Source organism: Sinocyclocheilus rhinocerous, unplaced genomic scaffold (genome assembly GCF_001515625.1).
Source record: "Sinocyclocheilus rhinocerous isolate Xijiao unplaced genomic scaffold, SAMN03320098_v1.1 scaffold2780, whole genome shotgun sequence".
In the NCBI taxonomy this organism is placed as follows: domain Eukaryota; kingdom Metazoa; phylum Chordata; class Actinopteri; order Cypriniformes; family Cyprinidae; genus Sinocyclocheilus; species Sinocyclocheilus rhinocerous.
Window position 1 is genome coordinate 315,043 of NW_015628683.1, and position 26,742 is coordinate 341,784.

The following is a 26,742-nucleotide window of genomic DNA, read 5'->3' on the forward strand; positions in this document are numbered from 1 at the left end:
TTCTTCTGTGGCTTCATTTGAAACTATTTTCATTGGTGGAGCAAAAACACAGTAACAAACAATATTGCGTCTAAAGTATTGTGTCTAATAATGTGTCTAAATTGAATTTCTTGATTATTGAACAATTGTTTAAAAGCAAAATCAAACAATCATTCGTCCTCCATCCATTTCTAAGCAACATAGCAAATAGCAATAGTGAGTCATCTGCACTGTTCACAATAGCTTCAAACGAGACTTATTGCTCTGTCTCTCTCTCTGTCTTTTTGTCTGTCTGTCTGTCTGTCTGTCTCTCTGTCTGTCCCTCTGTTTGTCTGTCTCTGTCTGTCCCTCTGTCTGTCTGCTGTCTGTCTCTCTGTCTGTCTCTCTGTCTGTCTCTCTGTCTGTCTCTCTGTCTGTCTCTCTGTCTGTCTCTCTGTCTGTCTCTCTGTCTGTCTCTCTGTCTGTCTCTCTGTCTGTCTCTCTGTCTGTCTCTCTGTCTGTCTCTCTGTCTGTCTCTCTGTCTGTCTCTCTGTCTGTCTCTCTGTCTGTCTCTCTGTCTGTCTCTCTGTCTGTCTCTCTGTCTGTCCGTCTCTGTCTATCTGTCCATCTCGCTGTCTGTCTGTCCATCTCTCTGTCGCTCTGTCTGTCTGTCCGTCTCTGTCTATCTGTCCATCTCTCTGTCTGTCTGTCTGTCTGTCTGTCCGTCTCTTTGTCTATCTGTCCGTCTCTCTGTCTGTCTCTTTGTCTATCTGTCTGTCTCTCTGTCTGTCCGTCTCTTTGTCTATCTGTCTGTCCCTCTGTCTGTCTGTCTGTCCCTCTGTTTGTCTGTCTGTCTTTCTGTCTGTCTGTCTGTCTGTCTGTCCCTCTGTTTGTCTGTTTGTCTGTCTGCTGTTTGTCTGTCTGTCCCTCTGTTTGTCTGTCTGTCTGTCTGTCTGTCCCTCTGTCTGTCTGCTGTTTGTCTGTCTGTCTGTCTGTCTGTCTGTCTGTCTGTCTGTCCCTCTGTTTGTCTGTCTGTCTGTCTGTCTGTCCCTCTGTCTTGTCTGTCTGTCTATCTCTCTGTCTGTCTGTTTTTCTGTCTCTCTCTCTCTCTCTCAGTTTTTTTGTCTGTCTGTCTCTCTGTCTGTCCCTCTGTCTGTCTGTCTGTCTGTCTCTCTGTCTGTCTGTCTGTGTCTGAATGTAAAGTGACCCACATTCTCTTTACTAAGCTGATGTATATATTTAGGCAGAACAGAGAAGCAAATGCATTTTATGGCAGATGCTGGACGAATATCTGCAGAAACGCTTCTTATATAACAGACTTGACAGACGGATCCGCAGGTTTTTCCCGTGAAATTTTCCTCATACAGTAGTTTCCTGACTCCCAGAGTGTCCATCTGGCCCGGTCCAGGAACATTTGGACCCTGGAATGACCGTTGCTCAGAGTTTGGATGAAAAATATATGTTTTACATTTAGAAGCATCGCCTACATTTCCCACAGATATGGAGAGTATTTCATTAAATTCCGACAGCGACGGGTCACTCTGTGACGGCCCGTTCATGCCATGTTTGTTAGTGGTTTTGGCCCCGTTTCCCACGTTTAGGTGCGTGCGTCGTATGCCAGCCTGCGGTTGCTGGAACACGCATATGTGTGTGTGTGTGTGTGTGTGCGCGCGCGTGTGTGTGTGTGTGTGCGTGTGTGTGTGTGTGTGAGTGTGTGTGTTGTTTTTGGAATGCAGAAAGGGGCAAGTCCGTTACTCGATTCCCAAACCAATCACAAAGTCCAGCAGCAGTGTGTGTGGGTGACAGTGAGAGTATAAACACACCGCTGAGCAGACGGATGACAGACACGAGACCAGCATCACCATCAACTGACTGAAGAACAAACCCAGACCTGAAGAGCCATGAAGACTCTGAGCCTCCTGAGCGTCTGCGCTCTGCTGTCTGTCTGCGCATCTATGGGAGGGGAGGCACCTTCATCATGACATCACTGTGACTGAAGTGTGTGTGTGTGTGTGTGTGTGAGAGCTCTTATCAGTGTGCTGTGTGTGTGTGTAGTGTACACAGAGCCAGACGCCGCAGATGAACCTGCAGCCGAGGTGGTGCTTCCTCCCACCGGAGCTCCGGCTGATTCCGACTCTTCCTCAGCATCCTCATCTTCCTCAGCATCTTCATCTTCATCTTCCTCTGAGTCCGACTCCGCATCCGACTCTGCATCCGACTCCGCGTCTGATTCCGCATCAGATTCCGCCTCAGATTCTGCGTCCTCCTCGTCTGAATCAAACTCCGTCAGCGCTGAAGGTGAGGAACAGCCCGTCTCGTGTGTTTCATCCACAGGTTAAGAGTTTGTGATTATATTTACTGAACTGAGAGAGTTTTTGTTTGTCTCCAGGAACTCCTGCCCCTCATGTGCTGCTGAAGAGAGACGTGGCGGCTTCACTGCTTCGACACCGGAGAGCTGGAGCTCCTGCAGCCAACCTGAGCCCTCAGCAGCTGGAGAGGTCAATCACACACATACACACACAGAAACACACATCTAATACACACACACACACACAGACACACACATCTAAGTATGTAAGTGAGGATAAATAAAGTAAACTGTGACATATTATACCCAGAAATTCTTCATACAGTGGACTACCAGTAAAACTGATAAAAAAATTTGGGGACCAAAAATGATTCAGACACTTTGACCTGATCATGTTTAGCTTACGTGTTTTTCTTTAATTGCTAATGTGATCTTTTTACACCACAGACTGAACTAAATGAAGCATTGCTTGGTAATTGGTTGAGCTAAATTGCTATTATCTAATTGTGTTCTTAAATTTAACAGCTGACAGCTATTCAACAGAATTCATTCCATACCTTTCTATCAAAGTTATCTGACATTATCAAGATGAGTTTGTTCTGACTCAGTTTAACTCATCTTTAACCATTTTCTAAACTATAGCGAATAAACTGTGATAATGGGAGAAATGTTGAAGGTTTCTAAATAAATTTTGGTTTGACTGTAGCTCCTCTGATGCTCATCAATGTCTGATCACGTCATATGATCACTGATAATTGACTGATGAAGAAGCGTGTGTGTTGTGATTCTCATGCTGGTTTTTGTCTCTCCGTCCTTCAGTTTGCAAGAGGTGTGTGAAGTGAATCTGGCCTGTGAACACATGGCTGAAACCGCCGGGATCATAGCGGCTTATACAGCGTATTATGGACCAATCCCATACTAACACACACACACACACACACACACACACACACACACACACTCTCTTTACATTGACTTCTAATGTCTTCATACTGATATATTGATACACTCACACATACTTTCCTGTATTTTTGTTCATTTTTTCCAAGACATTTAGTGTGTTTTTACGCCAGACAACTTAATGTAGATGATTTCAGGTTTTGTTGTCCTTTCACTGGAAGAATGATTTTTCATGTTCATATGCCAGTGATTGAGACACTAGTGCAGTTAGACTCAGATTCCTCAGTGTTAGTGATATGTGTTTAACTCCTCTATATTATGCTTGTGTATAGATATGAAACATATAATTAGACACGTTAAATAGATTGTTGAAGATTGTTTCTTTTTGTTTGTTTTATGAATCAAAGGTGCTATTTCCCACTGACTGGAGGCAGAATTAGTTTTCCAGTCATGTTCTGTAAATAAAACACAGCATTGACATGTTACCTGAAGCTGTTGACATTTTTGTCAATGTTTTATTTTATTGTGCACATAATACTTGTATAGAGAGTATGCTATAATAAAGATACAATACATAAGAGCGAGAGTGTCTGATCAATTATTTCTTGTGTTATGATTAAGTTTAAAGGACAGGGCCCGTGTTCACAAAACATTTTAACTTACCACTAAGAGTTCTCCTAAATAGCAGTACAAGTTTTTAGCTAAGAGTTTTCTCTTCAAACCTATTCACAAAGCTGCTGAGACAAACTTGTACTAAAGAATAGAGAGAAGCTCAGAGTAAGGGGGCGGGGCTAACCTCGTTGCTATGGATGATGTCATCAAGCTTATTAGCTATGCACACAGTGATTGGCTGATAGTCTCTGTCAGAGATTTATTCATGGAAATATTGTAGAGCGCGATATTATGTTGCCACATTCAAATAAATAAAATTGTTTAAAGTGTCACTAATTAAACAAGTATATGTTCAGCTAATTGTCAGCCCGTATGCGTCTCGTAAACAATTAGTGAATATGCGTATAAACAGCCTTTTAATTAAGAGAGTAGAATAATCATGGCTGATAGTAAGACATGCAAACGTAAAAACTTTACGCAGGAACAGCTGTTACTTCTTGCTCAACTGCTTAATGAAAACAAGGATCAAATCAAAGGAAAATCTGGAGTTGAGATAACTAATGTATTGGTTTTAATGGAAACTGTGATGGTCCCTGTGGGTCTCTACTGGTAATCAGTCGCCTTCTGTTGGTGGCTTGTTAAAACCAATAAATCCTCATGGAATATGTCCCAAAACACAGTACAGAAAACCATTATTTAATGGTTTTAAAGGTTAATAGTGGATGGTTTGTAATGGTATCTGTAGTGGAAACCATTAGCACTTCTGTGATGGTTTGTATTGTTTTTTTTCTTCAGCAGGGAGGATAGTTAGTGACAGGACTCCTCTTCACTTCTCCTAACCTTTCACAGATTTAGGAGCTAGTTTTAGCGCTAAAACGCTTTGTGAAATACTCCTAGAGCAAAACATTTAGGAGCCCTAAATTTAGAACTGACTCACTCATTATTTTTAAGATTTTCTCCTAAATCGGTGAGTTATGAGCTACTTTTAGCCTGAAGATGTTTTGAGAATAAGGGCCCAGAATGTTTGTTGTAAGGCTAGAAGGCATATAGCTAAAACTACTGCATGCGCACATCAATACAGCGTCATTTTTGTCACACTGTACAACAATAATTACTATGTTTGCATTATTGTAAGGGCTGGCGTAGGTGTAGACGTTAATAAAACACAATCTATTAAGCAGAAAGTTACATTTCATTGTTAGTTTCCGGTCGGAGCTGTAACACTTGTAGCCACAACATGATCAAATGAATCGCTCGTTTCTTATTCACACGATATTTGACGCTCGCTCTGATATCGATCCGCGTGATGCGCACAAAGTGTTCTGGTGTGAATCAGGAGAGAAATCTGCACAGATCAAGCAGCGTTTAAACAGCTCTAAACACATATGTGGCTGGATTTTGATGTGAGAGACAACAGCAGATGCACTTTTTCACTGGAGGAAGAGTTATTATGGATTATGAACTCTATGTATTTTAGTTAAAAACGTCTTAATGCTGGATGTGTTTCAGCTTTTGTCTTCTCCAGATGTTAACTGATGGACTGGAGTGCTGTGGATTACTTGTGGATTATTGTGATGTTGTTATCAGCTGTTTGGACTCTCATTCTGACGGCACCCATTCACTGCAGAGCATCCATTGCTGAGACACTGATGCAGTGCTACATTTCTACAAACCTGATGAAGAAACAAACTCATCCTGATCTCGGATGACCTGAGGATCAGCACATTTTCGTTGTTGGATGAACTGTTAAGCCTGTTTAACACGGATGACTGATTGAACACTGATGGTGGGATGATAACCATACCTCTGACTGAATGTCATCATATTAAGTAGACACTATAATGCTCATGTTTGTCTCAGATTGTGTCCGTTAATATTGTGTAGCAGTAATTCATATGTGATTATCAGACAAAGCATCACAAGCAGCCGATCTGTACATAATGCGGTTTGTTTGTATTTTTTCTCTGAAATATTCAAATTGTGCCATTTGCTCAAACTCATGTCCAAAGCAGATATGAAGAATATGTGATGGAGAATCAGATTTAAGAGCCGTTCACACCAAGAACGATAACTTTAATGTTCTGTGTATTATTTATGATCTGCAGTTTTGTCCTCTGTCGCTTTAAATGTTCGCGGTCTTTAAAGTCAGATGGATTCTGATTGGCTGTCGTCGGTCTTTTTATTGCTTCTCAGCTGGAAACAAAATAGTTTTGAAAGTGATTCCAGTTTTGTTCCTCTGTGTTGTTATCGTTATAGCCGTGTGTGGATTAGAATGATTGTTAAAATCTTATTGTTGTTGTCCTTGGTGTGATTGGAACGCTATTCTATTACATTAAACACTAACAATACTGGGAATTATTCTTGTGTAGCCAGGTCTTATTACACGGCTGTAAAAAAATAAATAAATAAAAATAGGCAAGTAAAATCAGTGGATAAAAGAATAAATTCCTATGTGAATATATGCACTATTATACAGTAATCATAAGAAACTGGATATTAGTCTAAACATGCCAGAACCATGAGTTACATTTGAGATCATAAAACCATGCCAAGAAATAATGCAACATTCAGTAACAATGAATCCTTAAACAGATTTTATTACAAAAATATAGTATTAATAACACAAAGGCATATATACATGGTTACAAAATGACTGTGTTTGTAAGTACATTTCAACATTTGAATTATTCTGAACTATATAATGATAAACATACAATCACATTTTTATTATTAATGGCATGTGTGTTTGTGTGTGTGTGTGTGTGTGTGTGTGTGTGTGAGTGTGTGTGTGTGTGTGTCAGAGAGAGAGAGAGTGTGTGTGTGTGTGTGTGTGAGAGAGAGAGAGAGTAAGAGTGTGTGTGTGTGTGAGAGAGAGAGAGAGTAAGAGTGTGTGTGTGTGTGAGAGAGAGAGAGAGTAAGAGTGTGTGTGTGTGTGAGAGAGAGAGAGAGTAAGAGTGTGTGTGTGTGTGAGAGAGAGAGAGAGTAAGAGTGTGTGTGTGTGTGAGAGAGAGAGAGAGTAAGAGTGTGTGTGTGTGTGAGAGAGAGAGAGAGTAAGAGTGTGTGTGTGTGTGAGAGAGAGAGAGAGTAAGAGTGTGTGTGTGTGTGAGAGAGAGAGAGAGTAAGAGTGTGTGTGTGTGTGAGAGAGAGAGAGAGTAAGAGTGTGTGTGTGTGTGAGAGAGAGAGAGAGTAAGAGTGTGTGTGTGTGTGAGAGAGAGAGAGAGTAAGAGTGTGTGTGTGTGTGAGAGAGAGAGAGAGTAAGAGTGTGTGTGTGTGTGAGAGAGAGAGAGAGTAAGAGTGTGTGTGTGTGTGAGAGAGAGAGAGAGTAAGAGTGTGTGTGTGTGTGAGAGAGAGAGAGAGTAAGAGTGTGTGTGTGTGTGAGAGAGAGAGAGAGTAAGAGTGTGTGTGTGTGTGAGAGAGAGAGAGAGTAAGAGTGTGTGTGTGTGTGAGAGAGAGAGAGAGTAAGAGTGTGTGTGTGTGTGAGAGAGAGAGAGAGTAAGAGTGTGTGTGTGTGTGAGAGAGAGAGAGAGTAAGAGTGTGTGTGTGTGTGAGAGAGAGAGAGAGTAAGAGTGTGTGTGTGTGTGAGAGAGAGAGAGAGTAAGAGTGTGTGTGTGTGTGAGAGAGAGAGAGAGTAAGAGTGTGTGTGTGTGTGAGAGAGAGAGAGAGTAAGAGTGTGTGTGTGTGTGAGAGAGAGAGAGAGTAAGAGTGTGTGTGTGTGTGAGAGAGAGAGAGAGTAAGAGTGTGTGTGTGTGTGAGAGAGAGAGAGAGTAAGAGTGTGTGTGTGTGTGAGAGAGAGAGAGAGTAAGAGTGTGTGTGTGTGTGAGAGAGAGAGAGAGTAAGAGTGTGTGTGTGTGTGAGAGAGAGAGAGAGTAAGAGTGTGTGTGTGTGTGAGAGAGAGAGAGAGTAAGAGTGTGTGTGTGTGTGTGTGTGTGTGTGTGAGAAAATATCCAGATGTAACCCCCCCTTTGTAATACTTAACATTTTATCATTTACAGGTAACTGTAATTTAATTACACTTTTTTTCTCAGTAACTGTAACTGATTGCAGTTACATTTAATTTTGTAATTAAATTAGGTAACTCCATTAGCTAGGTTACATGTAACTAGTTAGGCTTCTCCCCAACATAGCAGGAATCTTTTCGGCAAAGTAAATCAGTGCGTCACTGAAGCTTTATCAGAGAAATCCACAGTTCTGTAACAGATCCATATTTAAATGCAGATATTTAGCTCAGGAGAATATTGTTTGTAAGGTACATCGCCTGTGTGTGTTATTTCAGGGTAATGTTGCATGCCTCATTCATGAAATACGAGCAGTGTAAATCGTTCGTAAAATAGTATTTTATTGAAATAATACATCATTTTCACAAGTCGTCGAGCAGCGGCGCTCGTTCCGCCTGTCCGCTGGAGGCGCTCGAGTGCGAGATGACGTCACACGCTCGAGAAACTGACCGCGCAGCGCAGAGCCAAGATGGCGGCAGCAGACGGTTGAAACTTGATGAAGGTAATAGACGCAAATTATGTTTGAATGAATGAACTTACATTTTATCGCGGTTGTATGGGTCTGTAATGGTTTGTTTCTCAGTTGAGCGCGCTTCGGTTTATCTGAAATATGCTGTGAATCACTAGTAACGTTATAAGTTTTGTCGGTTAGTGTGTTAGCATAGAAGATAACAACAACAACAACACAAACACGTTCAAACTCACTCAAATACACACTGAAACACACGCGCACGTTCATACATATTTATATACCCACTGAAATTCACAGACACATACATGTAAATACACAACGACACGCACCAAAACACAATGTGTTGTAAATACAATTACAGTTGCAAGAAGTTTCTGAACCCTTCAAACAGCCCTGTCAGTCATCACTCACTGTCCTCAATGAAAGAGTGAAACGTGCAGTCGTTTGTGTTATTAGTTTAGCCAAGAAGATCTTAAAGGAAGATCAGACCATAGTTTGTGAGTAATCATTGCAGACATCTATACATGTTCAAAGGGTTCACAAACTTATGAAAAGTGAAAGTGAGGTGTTACAGGCAAACTTATTCTTGCCTGTGTGTGTGTGTGTGTCTCTGTGTGTGTGTGTGTGTGTGTGTCTGTCTCTGTGTGTGTGTGTGTGTGTGTCTGTCTCTGTGTGTGTGTGTGTGTGTGTCTGTCTCTGTGTGTGTGTGTGTGTGTGTCTGTCTCTGTGTGTGTGTGTGTGTGTGTCTGTCTCTGTGTGTGTGTGTGTGTGTGTCTGTCTCTGTGTGTGTGTGTGTGTGTGTCTGTCTCTGTGTGTGTGTGTGTGTGTGTCTGTCTCTGTGTGTGTGTGTGTGTGTGTCTGTCTCTGTGTGTGTGTGTGTGTGTGTCTGTCTCTGTGTGTGTGTGTGTGTGTGTCTGTCTCTGTGTGTGTGTGTGTGTGTGTCTGTCTCTGTGTGTGTGTGTGTGTGTGTCTGTCTCTGTGTGTGTGTGTGTGTGTGTCTGTCTCTGTGTGTGTGTGTGTGTGTGTCTGTCTCTGTGTGTGTGTGTGTGTGTGTCTGTCTCTGTGTGTGTGTGTGTGTGTGTCTGTCTCTGTGTGTGTGTGTGTGTGTGTCTGTCTCTGTGTGTGTGTGTGTGTGTGTCTGTCTCTGTGTGTGTGTGTGTGTGTGTCTGTCTCTGTGTGTGTGTGTGTGTGTGTCTGTCTCTGTGTGTGTGTGTGTGTGTGTCTGTCTCTGTGTGTGTGTGTGTGTGTGTCTGTCTCTGTGTGTGTGTGTGTGTGTGTCTGTCTCTGTGTGTGTGTGTGTGTGTGTCTGTCTCTGTGTGTGTGTGTGTGTGTGTCTGTCTCTGTGTGTGTGTGTGTGTGTGTCTGTCTCTGTGTGTGTGTGTGTGTGTGTCTGTCTCTGTGTGTGTGTGTGTGTGTGTCTGTCTCTGTGTGTGTGTGTGTGTGTGTCTGTCTCTGTGTGTGTGTGTGTGTGTGTCTGTCTCTGTGTGTGTGTGTGTGTGTGTCTGTCTCTGTGTGTGTGTGTGTGTGTGTCTGTCTCTGTGTGTGTGTGTGTGTGTGTCTGTCTCTGTGTGTGTGTGTGTGTGTGTCTGTCTCTGTGTGTGTGTGTGTGTGTGTCTGTCTCTGTGTGTGTGTGTGTGTGTGTCTGTCTCTGTGTGTGTGTGTGTGTGTGTCTGTCTCTGTGTGTGTGTGTGTGTGTGTCTGTCTCTGTGTGTGTGTGTGTGTGTGTCTGTCTCTGTGTGTGTGTGTGTGTGTGTCTGTCTCTGTGTGTGTGTGTGTGTGTGTCTGTCTCTGTGTGTGTGTGTGTGTGTGTCTGTCTCTGTGTGTGTGTGTGTGTGTGTCTGTCTCTGTGTGTGTGTGTGTGTGTGTCTGTCTCTGTGTGTGTGTGTGTGTGTGTCTGTCTCTGTGTGTGTGTGTGTGTGTGTCTGTCTCTGTGTGTGTGTGTGTGTGTGTCTGTCTCTGTGTGTGTGTGTGTGTGTGTCTGTCTCTGTGTGTGTGTGTGTGTGTGTCTGTCTCTGTGTGTGTGTGTGTGTGTGTCTGTCTCTGTGTGTGTGTGTGTGTGTGTCTGTCTCTGTGTGTGTGTGTGTGTGTGTCTGTCTCTGTGTGTGTGTGTGTGTGTGTCTGTCTCTGTGTGTGTGTGTGTGTGTGTCTGTCTCTGTGTGTGTGTGTGTGTGTGTCTGTCTCTGTGTGTGTGTGTGTGTGTGTCTGTCTCTGTGTGTGTGTGTGTGTGTGTCTGTCTCTGTGTGTGTGTGTGTGTGTGTCTGTCTCTGTGTGTGTGTGTGTGTGTGTCTGTCTCTGTGTGTGTGTGTGTGTGTGTCTGTCTCTGTGTGTGTGTGTGTGTGTGTCTGTCTCTGTGTGTGTGTGTGTGTGTGTCTGTCTCTGTGTGTGTGTGTGTGTGTGTCTGTCTCTGTGTGTGTGTGTGTGTGTGTCTGTCTCTGTGTGTGTGTGTGTGTGTGTCTGTCTCTGTGTGTGTGTGTGTGTGTGTCTGTCTCTGTGTGTGTGTGTGTGTGTGTCTGTCTCTGTGTGTGTGTGTGTGTGTGTCTGTCTCTGTGTGTGTGTGTGTGTGTGTCTGTCTCTGTGTGTGTGTGTGTGTGTGTCTGTCTCTGTGTGTGTGTGTGTGTGTGTCTGTCTCTGTGTGTGTGTGTGTGTGTGTCTGTCTCTGTGTGTGTGTGTGTGTGTGTCTGTCTCTGTGTGTGTGTGTGTGTGTGTCTGTCTCTGTGTGTGTGTGTGTGTGTGTCTGTCTCTGTGTGTGTGTGTGTGTGTGTCTGTCTCTGTGTGTGTGTGTGTGTGTGTCTGTCTCTGTGTGTGTGTGTGTGTGTGTCTGTCTCTGTGTGTGTGTGTGTGTGTGTCTGTCTCTGTGTGTGTGTGTGTGTGTGTCTGTCTCTGTGTGTGTGTGTGTGTGTGTCTGTCTCTGTGTGTGTGTGTGTGTGTGTCTGTCTCTGTGTGTGTGTGTGTGTGTGTCTGTCTCTGTGTGTGTGTGTGTGTGTGTCTGTCTCTGTGTGTGTGTGTGTGTGTGTCTGTCTCTGTGTGTGTGTGTGTGTGTGTCTGTCTCTGTGTGTGTGTGTGTGTGTGTCTGTCTCTGTGTGTGTGTGTGTGTGTGTCTGTCTCTGTGTGTGTGTGTGTGTGTGTCTGTCTCTGTGTGTGTGTGTGTGTGTGTCTGTCTCTGTGTGTGTGTGTGTGTGTGTCTGTCTCTGTGTGTGTGTGTGTGTGTGTCTGTCTCTGTGTGTGTGTGTGTGTGTGTCTGTCTCTGTGTGTGTGTGTGTGTGTGTCTGTCTCTGTGTGTGTGTGTGTGTGTGTCTGTCTCTGTGTGTGTGTGTGTGTGTGTCTGTCTCTGTGTGTGTGTGTGTGTGTGTCTGTCTCTGTGTGTGTGTGTGTGTGTGTCTGTCTCTGTGTGTGTGTGTGTGTGTGTCTGTCTCTGTGTGTGTGTGTGTGTGTGTCTGTCTCTGTGTGTGTGTGTGTGTGTGTCTGTCTCTGTGTGTGTGTGTGTGTGTGTCTGTCTCTGTGTGTGTGTGTGTGTGTGTCTGTCTCTGTGTGTGTGTGTGTGTGTGTCTGTCTCTGTGTGTGTGTGTGTGTGTGTCTGTCTCTGTGTGTGTGTGTGTGTGTGTGTCTGTCTGTGTGTGTGTGTGTGTCTCTGTGTGTGTGTGTGTGTGTGTGTGTTTCAGGGGATGGTGACGGTCTCCGGCTCTCTGTCGGTTCTGCTGGACTCGGTGTTGTGTGCTCTGGGTCCGCTGGCCTGTCTCAGAACTCAACGGCTGTCCACATCATGTGCTGGTACTGACCCTCCACAGCTTTAACACTTAAACATCAGTATCATCACTAACATCAGCACCAGAAATGATTTGCTCTCTGTGTGTGTCTGTGGTCAGTCAAACACTCTGGACAACATCGCATACGTGATGCCGGGTCTGTGAAGGACTCGTGTCCCGATGCTGCTGCCAGCTGCTCCTCAGCGTCTGATCAAACATCCACTAAAGACTTTACGACTGGCGCAGTTTTGCACTGCAACTCACAGACACTTCAACTTTTAACATGCTTCTCAAACCTGCGCTCCAGTTTTATCTGATCTAATGTTGATTTTGTATTTCTGTTGTTTTTCCTCAATAAAATCCATTTTAGTATGTTCTTTTAACTCTGGAGTGGGCCGTGGGTTTTGTAGTTGGAATATTTTGGGTTTGAGAATATAAAGTGGGCTTTCAGAAATGATTCAGTGTGAAGCGTTCTCAGCGTTACAGACATCAGCAGGAGTTTCTTCTCTAGTCCTGATGCAGAGAATCTCACCGGGCGAGTTAATTCAAAGTTAACCCTAACTCTTCCTGAATAAAAACACATCCGGTTTAATGTCACAGATGCTCTGTTTAAAGAGACTTGACGCATCTGTGAGCTTGAGGTTAGACACTAGATTGTTTCTGCGCTCAAAAACTAGATAAAACTCAACTCATGGAGTCTCTGGATGTGAAAGTAAGAAGTTGAGCTTTGTAGAAACAGCAAGTCCTCCTGTCCTGCTGAAAAGCCTGCTCTGCTCTCAGGTTTAGAGGGGTTTTGAGCACTTCTCAGCTGCCCAGGGCCACAAACCTTAACAACTGAACACCATCGAACCAGTCTAGGCTGGGTTCAGAGTCGTGTGAGCGGCTGATGCAGGTTTGGTGGGTCTGGGTGCGGCTGCATCGCTGTGATTCACACACAAGACAAGAGGTGTGACACGTCTCTGACACGAGAGGACACACACAGAGACGCTTCCCACTCAGATCAGCAGAGAGAGACGGACACACATGGATTCCTCTGATCAGGGTAAGACTGTCGGATCACCACACTCTTCCTCACATCTTCATGTTCTCCTGCAGCACAGCAAGGGCTTGTAATTGACTCTAAATTTCACATTTCATTAAATTAGTCATTTTATTAAACATGGCATGTTCGTGACAGTGAGGAGAAACACACACACACTAGACTAGTTTAATTATTTACTCTGTTGAAGTTATATTTTCTGTTACTGATGTGTGTGTGTGTGTGTGTGAGAGAGAGAGAGTGGTCTGCTGAATGCTGCGTAACTGGACTAACAGGTGTCTCGCATACTACAGGAATGCTTGAAGACAAAGAGATATTAATCACATGAAACTCAAAATAGAGTCTGAAACTAAAAGTCTGAAGTCTAAAAATGGATGAGGTGCTGAAACCCCAGAAATGTATTAAGTTATCGTAGTTCCAGATGTTTCTCAGTTTCTGGAGGCTCTTGAAGTTTGTTAAAAGTGTCGGTCTGCTGTCTGTGACGTCACTACTGAAGCTTTGACTCTCTGTGATGTCATCGATCAGTGTCGGCAGAGTTATTACACGTCTACGGCTCAAAGCAGTTGCGACGGATGAATGAGTTCATAGAGTCTGGTTTTGTGTTTATTAGCAGTGTTGGGAAGTAACTAGTTGCATGTCATGGAGTTACGTGATTTAATTTCAAAATAAATGTAACTGTAATCTGTAAATCACAGTTACTTGTGAAAATGTGACCCTGGAGCACAAAACCAGTCATAAGGGTCAATTTTTTGAAATTGAGATATATGCATCATCTGAAAGCTGAATAAATAATCTTTCCACTGATGTACGGTTTGTTAGGCTAGGATAATATTTGGCTGAGATACAACTATTTGAAAATCTGCAAAAAATCTAAATATTGAGAAAATCATCTTTAAAGTTGTTCAAATGAAGTTCTTAGCAATGCATATTACTAATCAAAAGTTAAGTTTTGATATATTTACGGTAGGAAATTTTCAAAATGTCTTCATGGAACATGATCTTTACTTAATATCCTAATGATTTTTGGCATAAAAGAAAAATTTACACTTTAAATAGGCTAAATTGTAATCTGTAACCTGTTACATTTCCAAAGTATCCTTCCCAGCTCTGCTTATTAGTGTCTGGTTCTGTGTTTCAGTCGGCTCTGGCCGTTCCCGCTCCGAGCTGTGTTTGGTTCTGGTGGGCAGCATCGGCTGTGGGAAGACCATGACAGCGGACACCCTGCTGGGTCAGAGCTCGGCCCCGGGCCCCTCGGCCTCGTCCCGCGTGACTCAGATCCGGAGCGGACTGTCGGGGGGCCGGCGGCTGAGCATCGTGGAGACCCCTCGCTGGTACTGGTGCGGTCAGGAGCTGGAGGCCCACATCCAGGAGGAGACCCGGCGGTTCCTGGGCTCCAGCGCTCCCGGGCCCTTCGTCCTCCTCATCCTCATTCCCATCGGGGAGTTCACGGAGGTGGAGCGGCGCATCCCGGATCAGCTGGAGCGCATGTTTGGGCCGTCGGTGCTGGGTCACACGCTGGTGCTGCTCACCTGTGGAGAATACCTGATGGGCCGCGGTCTGGAGGAGTACCTCGGGAAGGAGGCGGGGCTGCAGGAGGTGGGGAGGAGGTGTCACGGCCGCTGCCACGTGATCAGTAACCGCAGACCTGACGACAGACAGCAGGTCCTCGCTCTGCTGGATAAGGTGAGGAGACAGCGGTCAGCGACTGGAAGATGATAGTTTGTCGTTCACAGCTACTCGTTTAGCTATTCCAGTCCTGCTCCTAGAGGAAGTCTTTCCAGCAGAGTTTAAAAGAGCTGAAGCAGCTAACCAAGGTCTTGTTTGAGCCGAACTCTGCAGGAACGTGGCCCTCGAGGAGCGAACTGGACACGCCTGAGCTGTGCATCTCAAAAGCATCATAAGCCTACGGAGATCTCAGAAACCACTGACACCAACGGGCTTCACAATCTACTGGTGCTTTTGAGAAATGCAGCTCTGGTCTGATTTGGTGTTCAGCTCTGATCTTTCATCCTTTCACCAGAGCTCAGACCAGGTAATATAATCAGAGCCTAATCATTCCAGGACCACGAACATTTGCTCTCAGACTCTTGACTCAGTGGTGTTTTTTCACGAGACTCCATGAGCGATGGAGGGATTACTGTATTGAATGCATTTATATAAAAAAAGAATGGACTTTTGATCTTACAATTCAGACTGATTTGGATGGGATGAGTTTGCTTGACAAAGTCCAGTTTGACACTACCAAAAAATGAGTTTCTTAGTATTTTTGTCTTGTTTTCTAATGTAAATATCTAAAAAATTCTTGAATCAAGATGAATTTACTTCACAAGTAAATTAATTACTATATTATGTCATTTTCTGAAAAAAATATACAAATTATGATAAGCTAAATTATCTGACAATGAGGCAAGAAAAATAATCTTGTTTTGCCTTTCAATCACGACTAGTCTTACCTCATTATTAACAGATGTTTGTGCTTGTTTTAAGCAAAAACGTACAAAATTTTGAACATTTAAAAAAAAAACAAGACTTAATATCTGAAGTCATTTTACTTGTCAAGTAAATGCATTTCGATTCAAGAATGTTTAGATATTTATACTAGAAAATAAGACAAACATACTAAGCAAGAAAATGTTTTTTTGCAGTCTTATAGGAATTTGTCAGGATTTTGGCTAATGTTTAACTAGTTCCCTGTGTCTCAGGTGGAGCAGATGCTCCAGAGGAACGGAGGATTTCACCTGGAAACACACGGGAGACACGTCACAGAGCAGGAGAAAACAGAGATGAAGCTCAGTGCAACCAGAGGCACGGTGTGGAACGGAGGAAAACAAACACAAATCAATACGTTTGGAGAAACAGGAAGTGATGTAATGACTGAGAGACGCCTGATCAACGGGCTTCAGTCGCAGCAGCGCGAGTGTGAGGAAACACACTCCCGACACACACCGCTGGAGAGAAGCCCGAGCTTCACACTCAACAAAGGTGCTGAAACCAACCGGATGACTGAACGAACACATGAAAGTCCTTCAGCTGATCCAGAAGTGTCCAATCCTGTTCCTGGAGGCCAGAGTTCACTGCAGCTCCAGTTAAACACACCTGAACCAGCTGATCAGGATCTGATCTGCCCTCGAGGAGCAGGACTGGACACGCCTGATCTAATCAAACTAATCATGCAAATATTAAAGCTGAGAGACGTGTTGCTGCTAATTGTGGTTATGCACAAAAAAACTGTGTGTTCTGTCAAACAGGTCACATCACTTCAGACCATTGTGCATGCTTCCTTCGTTAAATATAGAGCTGTTTTACTCAAAAAAGATACCAAAGACTATAAACCTTAAAAATCCACAGATTAAAGCAATAAGCCCCAAGAAGCCGTGGTTTACAGTGAATTTATAACAGCTAAGGGGCGTTGTTAGTTACGTTAGCTGTTATAAATTCACTGTAAACCACGGCTTCACGGGGCTTATTGCTTTTATAAAACGGTTATTCCATATACGTAGCAAGGTTTCACAAAATAAAACAGAGCAAATAAAGTGTAATGATATTAATAAAAACAGTATTCTTCCACCAAACAATGTAGTTCCTCAGAAACAGTTGTGGTTCCAACAAAGTGGTTGCCGAGCAACATGTATGTTTGTAGTGTAATTTACAACAGCTTCAAACGCGGCTCAACCAATCAGAATCAAGGACCGGAACTATCCGTTTTATAAATATATATATATTATATACAAATAGGGTTGTGCACAAGTCCGTATAGAAGAAAATTGTTGCAATTTCTTTATTTCATATGGTCATGTTTTTAAGCCCCCTTAAAAAAATAATAAATAAATAATAATAATAAATTTTATAATCATATTTAAAAAAATAATTCTGTTTAGCTTTATTTTCATTTCATTTTTAGTCATTTTAGTATTTCAAATTGTATTCATATTTTAAACTATTTAAGTTCGTTAGGGCAACATTTATAATTTGTTTAGGTTTTCATCTAATATTTTAAGAACTTATTACCTTTATTTATTAAATTTATTTCAGTTTTAGTAATTTTTGTACTTATTTCAGCTAGTTACTAAGGCAACCTTTCTATTTGTTTGTTTGTTTGTTTTTGTTTCTAAGTTTGTTTTTCATCAAATATTTTAAGTACACTGCACAAAATGATTTTCTTAGTATTTTTGTCGTTTTCTAGTATAAATATATAAAAAATTCTTGAATCAAGATGCATTTATTTTACAAGTGAAATGACTTGAGATTATGTCTTGTTTTCTGAAAAAATTGTCAATTTTATTAGTTTTTGCTTAAAACAAGCAAAACTATCTGCAAATGGGGAAAGAAAAATAATCTTGTTTAGCCTTTGAATTAAGATTTTTTTCTTACCCCATTGACAGACATTTTTGCTCGTTTTAAGCAAAAAACTTAAAATTGTGATGTTTTTTTAGAGAACAAGACTTGATATCTTAAGTCATTTCACTTTTCAAGTAAATGCATCTTGATTCAAGAATGTTTGGATATTTATACTAGAAAACAAGACAAGAATACGAAGTAAGAAAATTTGGTTCTGGTGGGCAGCATCGGCTGTGGGAAGACCATGACAGCGGACACCCTGCTGGGTCAGAGTTCTGCTCCGGGCCCCTCGGCCTCGTCCCGTGTGAGTCAGATACGACGAGGACTGTCGGCGGGCTGGCGGCTGAGCATCGTGGAAACCCCTCGCTGGTACTGGCGGGGCAAGGAGGTGGAGGCTGACATCCAGGAGGAGACCCGGCGGTTCCTCAGCTCCAGCGTTCCCGGGCCCTGCGTCTTCCTCATCCTCATTCCCATCGGGGAGTTCACGGAGATGGAGCGGCGCATCCCGGATCAGCTGGAGCACATGTTTGGGCCGTCGGTGCTGGGTCACACGCTGGTGCTGCTCACCTGTGGAGAATACCTGATGGGCCGCGGTCTGGAGGAGTACCTCGGGAAGGAGGCGGGGCTGCAGGAGGTGGTGAGGAGGTGTCACGGCCGCTGCCACGTGATCAGTAACCGCAGACCTGACGACAGACAGCAGGTCCTCGCTCTGCTGGATAAGGTGAGGAGACAGCGGTCAGCGACTGGAAGATGATAGTTTGTCGTTCACAGCTACTCGTTTAGCTATTCCAGTCCTGCTCCTAGAGGAAGTCTTTCCAGCAGAGTTTAAAAGAGCTGAAGCAGCTAACCAAGGTCTTGTTTGAGCCGAACTCTGCAGGAACGTGGCCCTCGAGGAGCGAACTGGACACGCCTGAGCTGTGCATCTCAAAAGCATCATAAGCCTACGGAGATCTCAGAAACCACTGATACCAACGGGCTTCACAATCTACTGGTGCTTTTGAGAAATGCAGCTCTGGTCTGATTTGGTGTTCAGCTCTGATCTTTCATCCTTTCACCAGAGCTCAGACCAGGTAATATAATCAGAGCCTAATCATTCCAGGACCACGAACATTTGCTCTCAGACTCTTGACTCAGTGGTGTTTTTTCACGAGACTCCATGAGCGATGGAGGGATTACTGTATTGAATGCATTTATATAAAAAAAGAATGGACTTTTGATCTTACAATTCAGACTGATTTGGATGGGATGAGTTTGCTTGACAAAGTCCAGTTTGACACTACCAAAAAATGAGTTTCTTAGTATTTTTGTCTTGTTTTCTAATGTAAATATCTAAAAAATTCTTGAATCAAGATGAATTTACTTCACAAGTAAATTAATTACTATATTATGTCATTTTCTGAAAAAAATATACAAATTATGATAAGCTAAATTATCTGACAATGAGGCAAGAAAAATAATCTTGTTTTGCCTTTCAATCACGACTAGTCTTACCTCATTATTAACAGATGTTTGTGCTTGTTTTAAGCAAAAACGTACAAAATTTTGAACATTTAAAAAAAAAACAAGACTTAATATCTGAAGTCATTTTACTTGTCAAGTAAATGCATTTCGATTCAAGAATGTTTAGATATTTATACTAGAAAATAAGACAAACATACTAAGCAAGAAAATGTTTTTTTGCAGTCTTATAGGAATTTGTCAGGATTTTGGCTAATGTTTAACTAGTTCCCTGTGTCTCAGGTGGAGCAGATGCTCCAGAGGAACGGAGGATTTCACCTGGAAACACACGGGAGACACGTCACAGAGCAGGAGAAAACAGAGATGAAGCTCAGTGCAACCAGAGGCACGGTGTGGAACGGAGGAAAACAAACACAAATCAATACGTTTGGAGAAACAGGAAGTGATGTAATGACTGAGAGACGCCTGATCAACGGGCTTCAGTCGCAGCAGCGCGAGTGTGAGGAAACACACTCCCGACACACACCGCTGGAGAGAAGCCCGAGCTTCACACTCAACAAAGGTGCTGAAACCAACCGGATGACTGAACGAACACATGAAAGTCCTTCAGCTGATCCAGAAGTGTCCAATCCTGTTCCTGGAGGCCAGAGTTCACTGCAGCTCCAGTTAAACACACCTGAACCAGCTGATCAGGATCTGATCTGCCCTCGAGGAGCAGGACTGGACACGCCTGATCTAATCAAACTAATCATGCAAATATTAAAGCTGAGAGACGTGTTGCTGCTAATTGTGGTTATGCACAAAAAAACTGTGTGTTCTGTCAAACAGGTCACATCACTTCAGACCATTGTGCATGCTTCCTTCGTTAAATATAGAGCTGTTTTACTCAAAAAAGATACCAAAGACTATAAACCTTAAAAATCCACAGATTAAAGCAATAAGCCCCAAGAAGCCGTGGTTTACAGTGAATTTATAACAGCTAAGGGGCGTTGTTAGTTACGTTAGCTGTTATAAATTCACTGTAAACCACGGCTTCACGGGGCTTATTGCTTTTATAAAACGGTTATTCCATATACGTAGCAAGGTTTCACAAAATAAAACAGAGCAAATAAAGTGTAATGATATGAATAAAAACAGTATTCTTCCACCAAACAATGTAGCTCCTCAGAAACAGTTGTGGTTGCTACAAAGTGGTTGCCGAGCAACAGACAAACGTAAACAAAGGTGTATGTTACTTTGTAGAGTCATTTACAACAGCTTCGAACGCAGCTCAGCCAATCAGAATCAAGCACCGAAACGATCTGTTTTATTAATTTGCCGTTAGTTCTGCTGTTAATAGTGTATGCAACGAGATCTGTTTTGCGGTTTGGTCAGGTGACGTTTGACATGAATCCCATTGGAAGGCGAGAGAATGGTATGTTTAAACTGATTCTGTTATATGTGTGTGTAACTCTAGAGGGAGCTATTCTCAGTCAGATGATGGAGGTGCCAGAGGTCCAGAACAGCCAGAGCTTCAGCAACATCAGTAGGTTTATGATTTGTCCTATCTGCCATCTCTGTGATCTTCTGGCTCGGCGTGCATCTGTGGGATTATATATAGATTATATGGTGCAGCAGGTGAAAGTTGATCATCTGATCATTTTAGGGTTAGGGTTAGGAAACAGTAAGACTAACCATAACCTCAACAAGTCAGATTGATGGCAGGAGCTCAAACACTGCACACTAATCTGTTCCTGGAGGGCCTCAGTCCTGCAGAGTTTAGCTCCGACACTAACTAAACACACCTGAGCCAGCTAAGCAAGGTCTCCAGGATTACCTCCAGGCGAGTGTGTTGGAGCTAGAATCCACAGGACACTAATCAGTTTGTGAAGACTGTGAGCGTGTGCTGGCACTGATGCACTTGCTTATGTTTCTCCTTCTAGTCCATCACAGTTTCAACGAGGCTTGGGATGGCAGTGAAACTCTCTCTGGTGTATCATCCTATTCCTGCTCTGATCGTCTGGACGACTCTTCTCTGCCTGAGCTGAGGCTGGTTCTGCTGGGTCGGCGTGGTTCTGGGAAGAGTGCGGCTGGGAACATTATTCTGGGTCGTGAGGAGTTTCTGACGGAGGACTCTCAGCGGTGTGTGAAGGCCCGAGCGCTCGCGGAGGACACGCGGGTCAGTGTCTCGCAGCTCTCCACTGAACACGTCATTAGCTGTGTTTCCATCCAAAGATGCACATTTAACTTATCCGCAAAATTGGAATATCGCATAAAACATTTGCGAACAAAGCACCATCCAACGTGTCAAAGAGAGCAGAACTGTCACTTCCCGATGAACTGGCACTAAATATCACTGAGGAAAGTGAGAGAAGCCACTGAATATATTCATTTTCATGTCTAATAACCTAAATTACGACGAAACAATAAATGCGGTCATTGCTTTCACAGTTGCAGTTTGAATAGTCTTGGCTCATCTGAACATTCCGTCAATGTAAGTCTATGGGATTGTTATGATTTTTAATCTATCAACAGTTGTGTAAGACAGTTCTGGGAGGCTGTTATTAGGGATATGCCAGTATCAAATTTTCATGTTGCGATTAATTGCTAATGCTTCTATCACGGTATTGAAATTTAGTTGCAAAAAAGTGTTGTCATAATACAGGTTTAATAACATTTTTCTTATAACAAAAATAACTGAACATTTAAATACAATAAAGCAATACACAAAAAATGTATAAAGTTAAAAATTGTACACAGATTAAAGTGCAAAAGAATTATAAAGACCAATAAGTATCACTTTACAATAAGATCTCTTTAGTTAACCTTAGTTAATGCATTAATATTCACAATGCGCAATATCTACATTTGCTACAGAAGTTATTAATCTTTGTTCAAAATAAAAATACTCTTAGTTCATGTTAGCTCATTAAATAACACAGTTGCTACTTTTATTTTTAACAATGTGTTATTAAATATTGGAATTTCCAAAGATTAATGAACGTTTAGAAGAATTTTTCATTGGCAGTTTATGTTAACTAATGAATTAACTAATGTTAACTAATGAAGCCCTAATGTTTTTTTTTTGTGAATTAAGGGTTTGTTTTTTTTAATTTGGCATTTCCGTAGTTTCTGATGCGATACTTCAAAATGTGCATAAAAACAGAGTGATGGAAACATAGCTACTGACTGATGTGTTATATGTGATGAGAACAGCTTTATTTCTACCAAACCTAAAGGGGACATCGGATGCAAAATTCGGTATGGGGTAATGAAAGGTTCATATTTTGGTTTTGGGAGTCCCCAACAACAGGTTGACATGCATGCAAGGTCAAAAAACACTTTCATGGTCTTATAATATGCATTTATTTTTTCCTTACTTGCTCAACGACTCCCAAACGATTCGCTCAACGATTCATTTTTCCAAACCCCTGCTTTGCGTGACGCTAATCTGCGGTGATTGGTCGATTGGATCTCGCCTGTAAAGCCTGATAAAGCAGCGTTTGTGAGCGCAGTGCTAGTGGCAAAGAATGAATTTGCATTTTTATTCAGACCAACACGAAAAGACCAACAAGTGGGTTGGCAATATGCTAAGGTCTCATATTGACGTCAAGATGAAACGGCTTGAGATTCGTTTTAAAAACGACTGGTTTCAATGATTCAGAGTCCACTCTTTCTTTTGAGAGACAATAACTTTATACACGGTGCACTTTCAGATTTAAAACTTTGCAGGATGTTTTCATTCACTTAGAGCTGTTACACACTGCATGAAAGGTCATTTTCAAAAATCCATAATAGGGGCACTTTAACAGTCTCACACCGGACGTGAGCGGCGTGACAAAATACTGTAGAACTCATTATAATCAGTGAAGCTGTCTACACTGGATGCGGCACGGCATGACAAATCCCCGACAGTAAACTGATGATTTGCAACGATCACTTCGTCGCGTCCAGTACACTACATTAAGGTTGCTTTTGTAGAGGGTTAATAAAGGTGTTTTGACTAAATAATGAAGTCATTTATAAATGTATTTTAAATAGTTTTTGAGCAGTTTTAACTGCATGAATATGAATGGTGAATTTAACAGAAGAGAGGGGCCGGGTCAGCAGAGCTCATTAGCGTTTAAAGGGACATACACCGAAACAGGTCGCTGTGAACAGAGCTGTTTTTGACAGGGTAAAAAGGGTGTTGTTTTACACTACCATTGAGAAATTTTAACCAAAGTATGTTACAGACTTTCATTAAGACCCTGGAGTATCATACCACCTTGTGGAAAATGGGCATCCGATGACCCCTTTAAGTTCTGAAGCTGAGTGACTGTGTGTTTGAAGGACACACGTGATCGAGCCTCGTTTCTGTCTCCGTCAGGTGTCAGTGGTGGATACGCCGGACTGGTTTCAGTCGGAGAGATCTCCTGAGGAGGTGAAAGCTCAGATCTCCTCATGTGTAGCCCTGTTGGCCCCGGGCCCTCATGCGTTCCTGCTCTGCGTCCCCGTTGACCGTCCCGCTCGTTCCGAGCTGTCAGCCCTGAGCGCGCTGGAGGGTGCATTCGGACCGGACGCTGTCCGCCGGCACACGATCGTCCTCTTCACGCGCTCGGAGCTGCTGCCGGACGCAGCGGAGGTGGAGCAGGTGGAGGCGTACATCACCTCCCGGCGGCCGGAGATGCTGGAGCTGGTGCAGAGATGCGGCGATCGCTATCACGTCCTGCAGAGCGGCGGAGCGAAGGAGCTGCTGGAGAAGGTGCAGCAGACGGTGAGGGAGAGCGGAGGAGACTTCTACAGTGCCTCGCTCTTCCAGCAGAACCAGATCCCGAGAGACAGAGACCGCTCTCTGCACGCTCTGAAGGAGGAAGAGGAGGAAGCTCCGGCTTCGGCTCCGGCTCCGCTCCGCTCCGTGTGGCAGACGACGAGCCGCTGCGCCGGACGCGTGCCGAAGCTGCTGGCCGCCGGGGCTCTGACGGGAGTGGCGCTCGGTGTGTTCCTCGCAGGAGCTGTAGGAGGCGCTGTCGGAGCCGTGCTGGGCTCTGTGCTCACCGAGGTCGGGAGACGGAGACTCAACAAACAGAAAACAGAGTAAGAGACACTGTGAACTGGAAAATAATTCCCTCGGTTGTTGTTTCTTGTATCATGTCAGTCTGTGCAAACTCAATATTACATGTGACCCTGGAGCACAAAACTAGTCATAAGGGTCAATTTTGGAAATTGAGATTTATGCATCATCTGAAAGCTGAATAAATAATCTTTCCATTGATGTATGGTTTGTTAGGATAGGACAATATTTGGCTGAGATACAACTATTTGAAAATCTGGGATCTGAGGGTGCAAAACAAATCTAAATATTGAGAAAATGTCCAAATGAAGTTCTTAGCAATGCATATTACTAATCAAACATTAAGTTTTGATATATTTACGGTAGGAAATTTACAAAATATCTTCATGGAGCATGATCTTTACTTAATATCCTAATGATTTTTGGCATTTAAAAAATGTATAATTTTGACCCATACAATGTATTGTTGGCTATTGCTACAAATATACCTGTGCTGCTTATGACTGCTTTTGTGCTGCAGCGTCACATATGTGTGGTATATTACAGTATCTTCATCTTTTGGGTCTCGAGTTTAAATGTTTCCAGATCGCTCTGATTCTTCACCAACAGTTTCATGAACACAAGAACAAATCGTTTCAACTCTGAGGGCCTCATTTATAAAGTGTGCGTTGCTCAGATTTGATCTTGGTGTGTATGTGTGTGTGCTTAAATCCACGCCAGCGCTCATATTAGTAAAAACTGTCTTTGACGTGGAAAAGTGCGTAGCGTCACGTCAGGGTCTGAGCACACACACTTGTTCTTGTCGGAGTACTGCAGGTTTTTGGAAATGTAAGCTGTTGTAAATTAAAGAATTTGGACGATGACTGGGGATCTTTTATATGTTAATGACATTATGAGCTGTTTACAAGCAGAGTGCTGAAACCATTGTTGCGCGCAAGTTCAAGATCATTTGTGACTCATAGATTTCACATCTGAAAGATGCGTACATTCATTTTATGAATCACACGTATGCATATTTGAGAGATGATCGCAAGATCAAATTTAGGATGGTTTCTGCGCAACATTTTATAAATGAGGCCCCTTGTCTGTTCATTGCATTTTTCAGTTGTGTAACCATACATTTATGTGCACCAAAAAAAATAACATTTTCTGTTCTTGAAAGGAATAAAGGGACACAGTTCATAATTTATCATTATACATGTTCCAGACTGACTGGGCAATATTTATATTTTCATAAAACTGTTAATGTAAACAAGTGATATTAACACCATATAAAGATTTAAATATATAATAAACAGAACTGTATCTTTCAAAGAAATATGAATGTGTCCTGTCCCGGCTGAAGCACGAGACTTTTCTGTGTCTGCGAGAGCTTCCCCAAAGATGTGCTGCAAACATTAGTGACCGCAGCTCTGAATGAGAGCGAGTCTGTTTCCACTGCAGCCTGCAAACACAGCACAAGCAGGTCAGAGCATGCATGGATGGGCCACTGTGCCCTGATCGAAGGAAGAGGTTGTTAAAATGTTAAAACATTATTCTGATCAGTGCCATAAGATGTATGTGGGGAAAAAAATACTAATACAATCAGACAACAGCAAAGTCAGTCTTCATCCTGAAGTTCTCCATCACAGGAATCCTAAAAAATAAATTAAAACTTCCCTTATTTTATGAAAAAAAAAAACTAGAACGCCAGAAAAACTAAACGGCTGTTGGATATACAAAATATTTTCAAGACTTACTATGGTGACAAATCAGTAGATGTAGTTTGAAGCGTTCCAGTAGTACATTAGCTGGGGTCTGAAGTTATATATCGATATGACTGCATGGACTGAGTTACGCTGGAGAACTGTTGTCTTCTGTAGAGCTGCTTCACAGGTTATAAACTGAACCGAATCCACATTAAACTGACTTGAGCTGAATAACAACACTGCAGAACCGCTCACAGCAGCTCCAAACCTCTGCAGGACCAGGATTCTCAGACATCTGACGTGTGTGAAACTTTCAATCACATGTTGGTAGTTTTGTAGTGATTAAATGTTACATAAAACTATTGGTTGCACTTAATTTAACAGTATGTGTACTTACATGTACCTAAGAAAATAATGGGTAATATAAGGTAACTACATGCATTAGAGGAAGGTTTAGGGTTGAATACAAATTGTTTTATCAAATTCGAACATTTGCCTCCAAAACTAACGTTCAGCATCATTTCAGCAGAAGGTTTATGCAATCGCACATTTAACACTTTAGTATAGGGGACCAATTTTCACTATTAACTAGTTGCTTACCAGCATGCCTATTTACATATTGGCTGTTTACTACTTATAAAGCACATATTCTGCATGAGCATATTCTACATCCCTAATCTAGCTAATACCTAAACTTAACAACTACCTTACTGTTAATAAGCAGCAAATTAGCAGTTTGAGGCACAAGCCATAGTTAACAGCTAGTTAACAGTGAGAATTAGACCTTAAAATAAAGTGTGACTAAATTCAGTCTCGCATGTATCCAAACTTCACACTAACACATGATTGTGAAGCGGTGTGTTAGTGTAACCTTACTCAAAAACTACATCTTTGGCATTTCTGTCACAATGTTACGAAGCACTGGTTGGGTAACCAGTGTGTGAGAGTGTGTGTGTGTGAGAGTGTGTGTGTGTGTGTGAATGTGAGTGTGTGTGAGAGAGTGTGAGTATGTGTGTGTGTGTGAAAGAGTGTGTGTGAGAGAGAGAGAGTGTGTGTGTGAGAGAGAGTGTGTGTGTCAGAGTGTGTGTGAAAGAGAGAGTGTGTGTGTGTGTGTGAGTGAGAGAGTGTGACTATGTGTGTGTGAGTGTGTGTGTGAAAGAGAAAGAGTGTGTGTGTGAGAGAGAGTGTGTGTCAGAGTG

The 26,742-nt window shown here is 42.6% G+C and overlaps 3 protein-coding genes across 4 annotated transcripts; all 3 read left to right on the forward strand.

The window, feature by feature from the left end:
• The first annotated feature begins 1,814 nt into the window (after nucleotides 1-1,814).
• On the forward strand, nucleotides 1,815-3,710 carry LOC107737994 (serine-rich adhesin for platelets-like). The gene is made up of 4 exons (XM_016549651.1): nucleotides 1,815-1,918; nucleotides 2,012-2,256; nucleotides 2,348-2,456; nucleotides 3,086-3,710. The coding sequence occupies exons 1-4, from the start codon at nucleotides 1,860-1,862 to the stop codon at nucleotides 3,186-3,188; spliced, it is 516 nt and encodes a 171-aa protein (XP_016405137.1). The 5' UTR covers nucleotides 1,815-1,859; the 3' UTR covers nucleotides 3,189-3,710.
• Nucleotides 3,711-8,151: 4,441 nt separating this feature from the next.
• Nucleotides 8,152-16,431, forward strand: LOC107737996 (GTPase IMAP family member 6-like). 2 transcript variants are annotated; one of them, XM_016549653.1, is made up of 5 exons: nucleotides 8,152-8,275; nucleotides 11,905-12,013; nucleotides 12,109-13,030; nucleotides 14,166-14,710; nucleotides 15,730-16,431. In XM_016549653.1, exons 3-5 carry the CDS (start codon nucleotides 13,012-13,014, stop codon nucleotides 16,363-16,365), a joined length of 1,200 nt encoding a protein of 399 aa, XP_016405139.1. In that variant the 5' UTR covers nucleotides 8,152-8,275; nucleotides 11,905-12,013; nucleotides 12,109-13,011; the 3' UTR covers nucleotides 16,366-16,431. The 2 variants fall into 2 exon arrangements, with proteins under 2 accessions (XP_016405139.1, XP_016405140.1); XM_016549654.1 differs by lacking the exon at nucleotides 8,152-8,275 and adding an exon at nucleotides 8,499-8,742.
• A 1,150-nt stretch (nucleotides 16,432-17,581) lies between these two features.
• LOC107737995 (GTPase IMAP family member 8-like) lies at nucleotides 17,582-23,995 on the forward strand. The gene is made up of 5 exons (XM_016549652.1): nucleotides 17,582-18,086; nucleotides 19,106-19,385; nucleotides 20,280-20,348; nucleotides 20,746-20,981; nucleotides 23,172-23,995. Exons 1-5 carry the CDS (start codon nucleotides 17,610-17,612, stop codon nucleotides 23,880-23,882), a joined length of 1,773 nt encoding a protein of 590 aa, XP_016405138.1. The 5' UTR covers nucleotides 17,582-17,609; the 3' UTR covers nucleotides 23,883-23,995.
• The last annotated feature ends 2,747 nt before the right edge of the window (nucleotides 23,996-26,742 follow it).